The following is a 7,500-nucleotide window of genomic DNA, read 5'->3' as shown; positions in this document are numbered from 1 at the left end:
CTAGGAGGGCTGTCTCCCCTTCCGCCCCGGGGACACCCCCTCGCCCTGCCGTAGCGCAGGAGGTCTCACCAAAAGTGGGAGCCTGCTGAGAGTAACTCCACATGAACGAACATAAAGGATGGTGCAAAGAAAAAGAAGCATCGCAAATAAAAAAAGACATGTAACATGTGCCTACCATTTTCCAGATAAGAAGGGGCCGTACCTTCTGACGGGTCTAGGCGGCGGGCCCGCCTCCCGTGTTTGGAATTGTTGTGCACAAACATGTTGTCTGACACGGCCAGCACGTGGCCGTCCACGTTGACTGTTGTCGATACAACAACCTGCAAAGATGAAGCGGATTTGAAAATGGAATTGGCAAAGAAAAGCACAGCCCCTTGTTAGGCAAAGTGACAGCCATCTTAAATATCGAAGAGCACAAGGAAACTTCAAGTGCTCCTGGAAGCTTGATTGATGTGCGTTCACAGCATTTTTGGCTAATGGGGGTGGGTGGGTGCGTTGTTTTGTTTTGTTTTGACTGAAGATTGCTTCTCTTCAAAACCTGCTCCACTAATTACAGTTTAATCTCCTATTATGCTAACAAGTGAATTCAATTCAGAGAAATATTCTTCTAGCCATTAGCTTCAGAAACACCCCTCTAGCCACTCATTTTAAAGTCACTGTTTTGATTGATCTGTTCACATATTGATTAGATAGTTTATCTAATTAAAATGAGTTCACTTGAGACTGGCCTCCCTTGAAGAGCTGGGAGGATTCAGAGTTGCCCAAAAAAGCCTTCATAAATCAGAACATTCCTACTGCTCACATTTTATCAGGAAGTGATCCCTGGGTCAATTTTACAATTACATTTAATGTCTGGGTAATGAACTTTTTTGCATCTGAAAAGGCCGAGTTGAATATGAATAGTGGGAGTGTTTTCAATCCTGGAAAGGTATCCTTTCTCAAGTTCACTGCAAAGGCTGGCAAGGACCCTGGGATGCCAAGGGAATGTCCTCTCTGTTGTGGTGACAGGCTCCCATTCTTAGGTCCAGGCACAAAGGATATCCACGGGAGAGATGACCCTCTTAAGATCAGGCCCTCTGAGCCTCCAGCTGCCTTGTGGTAGAGGGAGGAACGGAAAGGGCCAGGCAGGGATGACCTTGCAGACTCCACAGACCTGCCCAGGTGAGCTGCAAACAAGCATCCAGAAATGGCATCCCCTGAACAGACCCAGGAACCAGAAAATTACAATCTGGCCCTGAGATTTCTCTAACAGAGGTGGTACATTCATCCCAGACTAGCGGAAGTTGCAAAGATCTGTGGCCAGATTTAATCTGGGTCTTGCAGAAGGACTTCTGGGGCTTGAGCCCAGCTTGGACCTGAAGGAAGTGCGGCTCTCTGCCACAGTTTGGGCAGACTAGGCCAAGTCTTTGGGCCGGTACCACCCTAGGGAACCAAAGCCCTACAGAGAATTGTGTGGCGGGTGCAGCTGAGTGGGAAACGGGAAGGGGATCCCAGTCAAGGTTCACCTTCCCTGCGAGGTCCAGACAAAACGTGCCATGTAAAATGAACTTCAAAGGAAGGCTACCGTAGGCCTCAGTGAATCATAGTTCTCGGTGTTGGCTCATCAGATGTACGGAATGTCCTGTATCAGCGTAACAGGGAAACCATGGGGGGGCGGCGCACGGGGATACACGGGAGAGCTCTGTACTTTCTGCCGAATTTTTTTTATAAACCTAAACTTCCCTAATAAAGTCTATTAATAAAATAATTAAACTAGTTATCTAATACAAAATGAATACAACTCACTGTATTCGATGAATCCTTGAATACAAAATAATTAAAAGTAAACATACAAATAAGTAGTATTGTAAAGGGCTTGATAAAGAAACCAAAGCCACATGCGCGTATCTGAAGACATGTGCCAGTGACGGCTTTTCTTCTTAAATCTCAGGCTCCACGGGATGATGATGAAGCAGGGGCGGACACACTGCACCCCACCCAAGCACCCGCATGGGGGGCAGTTTCCTCAACATGTCTTCCCCTTGGGCACTGCCAGGATTGTTGAGGTCTCAACAGTGTCAAGCCACCAGGAACCTTAAAATATTGAAGCCCCGCCCCAGCAGCCCAGGTCCAGCCTTGGGTATCTCAGCTCCTTCCTTTCTTGACCACTGCCCACTGGCTTTGTCCTTTGCAGCCCTGGTGGGAGGTGGCTTTGCTGCCACTTCGGTGCCATGAGTGGGCCTGGCAGCCTCTGCATGAAGGATCCAGGGCCTGTTCCTGGTTACCCAGGTGCCCTCCTCGTGGTGTACCTGCCAAGCCCAGCCCTGGGCGTTGAAGACACTCTACAAATGCATTATCTGATTGTGATGCAAAGATGCGTGACTAACACTGAGGCGTAGACTTGGCCCTTTTTAAGTTCCTAAACCATGATAGGTTAAAGAAAGAAGAAGTCAAACAAAACAAAGGTTTTTAAAGACGCAGTCTTTGCTCTGTCATCAATATATAGGTCACCCACGAAGGGAAAAGAGTGCAGTTCGGCAGAGAGAGCAGGCAAGCTGTGTCTGTGCCTCACCTGGGCCAGCCCTGCAAAGCACCTACAGGAAGCTGCTGAGATTGTGAAACCAGCTGAAGCTATTGTGTAAGCCCTGGCATCCTCCTAAGTCCAGTTACACCTTCTGAGAGGCGTGGGGATCAGCTAACGAGACCAGAGGACGTTCCAGTAACTACGGGGTCTGTAGTCAACCGCGAGATCACCTGTGACTGTCACTGTGTTCAGTCATCGGTGAGACAAAGAGGACATAGCTCCTCAGCCCTGCGTGACCTCCATTCTGCTTAGAAGGATCAATATCCCCAGTGCCCTGTGAAGCCCAGTGCGTGACAAATGGAAGCAGGCCCAACTGTTTGCAGGAAGCACTATCCCCAGCTGCAGACATTACGGTGGGCAGACCCAAAGAGCCCGCCTCCTCTGACCAGCTGACCCGGCAGGCATGGAGACAGATGTCACGTGATCCACTGAAGGACTGAGGCATAAGTTAAATACCTGAAAAACGCTTTGAGCTATTTGATGGGAAAATAGGATAAATCCCAAACAGGGACCATTCTGCTCTTGGGCTATTCATCCAAGCTGGTGGTGGGTTCCATTAGCCGCCAAATTCTTCTCTGGCTGGTAAGTACCAGCAGCACTTTTGTATCCCAGCCCAGGTTATTTTTACAATTAAAATCCGCAGAATCATCCAATGTGTCTACCCTAAAGTAGCTTCCTAGTTGTTCAACAAAAAACGCACGAAAAACAAGAATCTATCATAATGGGAAATAAATCTATCATAATTTATGCCTGAACCCCACCAGCTACCCCTTTGTATCCGTCTTTTAAATAAATTCTTCTGAGGCAAACCAGAGACAGGACTTAGCCTGGGTTTAGGATGAGAGTAGCAGCTGGCATAGGATGTGGGCAGTAAGAACACAGTAAACCTTAGGGAAGGAAGCAGAGGCCAGGAAGACACTCTGGAAGTGGCAGAGGTCTGTTCTAAGCAGGCCCAGATCTCTCTGTGAGGAGGGTCTAAGATCTGGAATACTGCCAAAAGGTTGCATTCTAGTTCCCCTCCCACTAAAAATCAATCCATCAATCAATCCCAAAATAAGTACTTATGGGCCGGGTACAGTGGCTCGCGCCTATAATCCCAGCACTTTTGGAGGCCAAGGCAGGTGGATGACTTGAGGTCAGGAGTTCTAAACCAACCTGGCCAACATGGTAAAACCCCATCTCTACTAAAAATGCAAAACTTAGCTGGGCGTGGTGGTACACACCTGTAATCCCAGCTACTCAAGAGGCTGAGGCAAGAGAATCACTTGAACCCAGGAGGTAGAGGTTGCAGTGAGCTGAGATCACAGCACTGCACTCCAGCCTGGGCTACAGGGCAAGACTCTGCCTCAAAAAAAAAAAAAAAAAAGAGTTTTCACATGGCCATGTTTTCAAAGCTGATTTCGTTCTGTTGTGCTCATATTAGACTTGATGAATCTGGCATACCGAATATACCAGATCATTCTTAAAGCATTTGCATATTTTTATCAAATACACCAATTCCAGTTTGCTTCCAAGCCCTTAAAGAACTCAAGAGTACTCCTGAACAGTTGCAAAATTTCATATGAAAAGTCAGGACCACAGTCCATGTGTCTTTGAGAAATGTATACCTGGAATCTCCGCATATCTCGAGGGTTGCCTGCATTCTTCAAACAGTTCTGATTGCACTTGAGGAAAAACTTTAGAAAGAATCTATAAAAAAATACAAAAAGATGATATTTGTTAGGGTTATTGGACAAAAGACACAAACTTTAAAAGACACTCTTGTGCAGGAAGGAGTGGAGACCCAACCCCACCCGCTTCCACTCACGTTCCTCTAGGGGGCGACAATGAGAAGGGGCTCTGGGAGGGGTGGGGAGGAAGCACCCAGAAACAGCCACACAGGAGAGCAGTGAGTTGCATTTGCCTTGATGCTATGGATGTCCAAGCCTTACGATAACAGCTGTGACTTTCGTGTTGGCATTTCCTGGCTCCATCTTTGCACAACTGCCCGTTAACCATAGGGGAAACATCTGTCCAGCCCAACCTACCATCTCCAACCAATAAAAAATGAAGGATGCCTAGTTAAATTTGAATTTTGGATAAGCAAAAAATAATTCTTTAGCATAGGAGTGTCCCAAAGCATACCATCACTAAAAAATTGCTGTTGATCTGAAATGGAAATTTCACTGGATGTGCTATATCTCATCCGGCAACCCTATTTCCAGAGGCTACCACTGCCTAAGCAAACACACTTTTAAATATGGATTTTAAGAGTTACCATAGTGCCTATAATCCCAGCACTTTGAAAGGCTGAGGCGGGCGGATCACTTGAGGTCAGGAGTTCGAGATCAGCCTCGCCAACATGATGAAACTCCATCTCTACTAAAAATACAAAAATTAGCTGGGCGTGGTGGCACACACCTATAATCCCAGCTACTTGGGAGGCTGAGGCAAAAGAATTGCTTGAGCCCAGGGGGTTCAGTGAGCCAAGATTGTGCCAGTGCACTCCAGCCTGAGTGACAGAGCAGGGTTCCATCTCAAAAAAAAAAAGAGTTACAGTGGTTACAGTGGGTACAGCTTTTAAGTGACTGGGGGCCTGAGGCAGGGGAATCACTTGAACCCTGGAGGCAAAGGTTGCAGTGAGTGGAGATCATGCCACTGCGCTCCAGCCTGGCCAACACAGTGAGACTCCATCTCAAAAAAAAAAAAAAAATCTAAGAACTGATTGGGGAACATGTTGTTTTAACCAAGAATTCTTGATGCGGTAATGAAACTGTTGCTGAGGCAGAAAGCAAGAAGCAGCAGACACTCTGCAGGGCTGGAGAGGTGAGGCTGAAGTGAGCACTCTTTCCATTTCCTGCCATGCCTTGCCCTTATGTTTCATGGCGTGAAGATTCAGGGGTCCTGACAGTGTGTTGAGATGCTGTGACTGAAACATCATCATGTTGTCCTCCCCATTCCTGCATGCTCAGTGACACTGCAGGCCAGCTGGCTTCCGGTCTGAACTCAGGGATCCTGGGAAGCTGGGCTCTACCACCACCCACAGGAAAAGCAGGTGGGTGGGGGGGGGGGGTCTCTCCCTACACAACCTCTGCCTCAACTTGAAAAGGCCACAACCAAGAGGCCCCAGAGTTGGGGTATGTGCTGACATACCCACTCTGCCAGCGGCCAAGCATCCCACCCAGCAAGGTCGTCAACACAAACCTTTCTCTATTTTCTCCCAAAATATCATCTGTCCTACTTGGTGATTATCATTTTTGATAAAGTTTCACAAGATTTTCTTACATTCAAGATGCCTGGCTGGCAATTAGAATATCAGAAAATAAAAAGACTCAACAGACCAAGACTCATGTCTCTAACTGCATTCCCAGCATATCCTGGGTGACTTCTTACTACAGCAGAAGAAAATCCAATTGATGGGGGAAAGAATGGTGGCCACTTAATTAAATTTTCTTGCATACCACAAGGCCTTACCATTTTAGGCCAGAATTTACATCTTTTATTAACTCACCTCACCTATACACTTAGCTCACAATGCCTCTTCACACCATCTGCCATCAGCATACAGTAAGTCACTTGATATTCCACCCACCAATTTTTCCTAACAACCACTGTGCAATTAAACTCCACACGTTCTGCAGCGAGGTAAATTAGGCGCACCTGCGGCCACACTGCATTTGAACTGCATCAGAAAGGGCCTAACAAGGTGAGGGCGCCACAAAGTTATCGTCCTGTCAGGCAATTAGGTTTTCACTTTGGGGACAGCAACACGGTGCAATTACACCACACATTACCACCCGGCTAATCTTCGGTGCAGGCGCCAGCCCGAGAAGCTGCTCGTCTGCAAGTGTACCTGCACAGAGCCATCTCCAGGAGCTTTGTTTGTGATTTGAGAGGTTTTTCCCCCCTCCAGAGAGGTTTCTTTAAATTCCTTGATGTCTTCTAGACAGTTCACCCTTTTACCTCCAAGAGACCAGAACAGGTTTTGATGATAGCCTAACTAGCCCTCACTGGCACTGTCATGATGAGCTGGGCTTGGCATTCTTGGGCCTTAACTGTCATCTTCTGCAGAAATCAGCAGGACAAAGTTGGGCGCTGGACGCCAGAAACATACTAAGCATTCCTAGGGTCAAGTCAAGCAGGTGCAGGTACACACCTATGCACACACATACATGCCCACACATGCATATACAAACGCACACACATACACATGCATACATGCATGCACACACATACAGAAGTACACACATAAACACATACACACATGCATACACGCATGCAGTTATGCACACACATGCAGACATGTACACATGCACATGCAGACACACACATGTACACACATACATACACATGCACACACCTGTGTGCACACATACATACACATGCCAACACACTTATGCACACACACATATACACATGCACACACATACATTCTTGCTCACTCCCTCTATTTTGGATGTGGCAATGACAGCTTCTGCTTCTATTCAAACTGTGTAAAGAGCAAGCGCTTCAGAAAGAGCTGTACAACCCTAGAGGCCAGGCTCCGTTCTGAGCACACAGGTCCCGGTGACACAAAGTAAGCTCAACAGTCAAGCGGCTCCATGCCAGGTTCTTGGAGCATCTACAGGGACGGACAGAGGGGAAGCCTCAGCAGAGAGAAGAGGAGCTCTGCGCTTACCTCTTACCCTAGAGTTTTGGTCATGTCTGACTTGGGGATTCAATTAAGTCTTCGCAAGGTGGCTGGCACCATAGAGCAGATGCATGACTCTGACACTGTGCACACTTACACAAGGAGCGAATGCATGACTCTGACACTGTGCACACTTACACAAGAGGTGAATGCATGACTCTGACACTGTGCACACTTACACAAGGAGCGAATGCATGCTTTCAATGAGGAGGTGCTCTGCGAGCCACACGATTTCAGGGTTTGGGGAGACGGTGAGAAAACCGAATGC

At 47.4% G+C, this 7,500-nt stretch overlaps 1 protein-coding gene across 11 annotated transcripts in view; it reads right to left on the bottom strand.

The window, feature by feature from the left end:
- EBF3 (EBF transcription factor 3) overlaps nt 1–7,500 on the bottom strand; it is a 128,466-nt gene that overhangs the window by 37,839 nt on the left and 83,127 nt on the right. For 6 of the 11 annotated variants that reach the window (XM_017537871.2, XM_017537872.2, XM_017537879.2 and 3 more), the window contains exons 7-8: nt 4,171–4,252; nt 176–320 (exon numbers count right to left, since the gene is read on the bottom strand). In XM_017537871.2, coding sequence (XP_017393360.1) covers nt 176–320; nt 4,171–4,252 — 227 coding nt within the window. The remainder of the gene's footprint in view (nt 1–175; nt 321–4,170; nt 4,253–7,500) is intronic. The other 5 variants (XM_037741796.1, XM_037741795.1, XM_017537878.2 and 2 more) reach the window with 1 other exon arrangement.

Source organism: Cebus imitator, unplaced genomic scaffold (assembly GCF_001604975.1).
Source record: "Cebus imitator isolate Cc_AM_T3 unplaced genomic scaffold, Cebus_imitator-1.0 Scaffold107, whole genome shotgun sequence".
NCBI classification, from domain to species: Eukaryota; Metazoa; Chordata; class Mammalia; order Primates; family Cebidae; genus Cebus; species Cebus imitator.
Note: the sequence above shows the minus strand (reverse complement) of the source record. Positions and strands in the feature narration are given on the sequence as shown.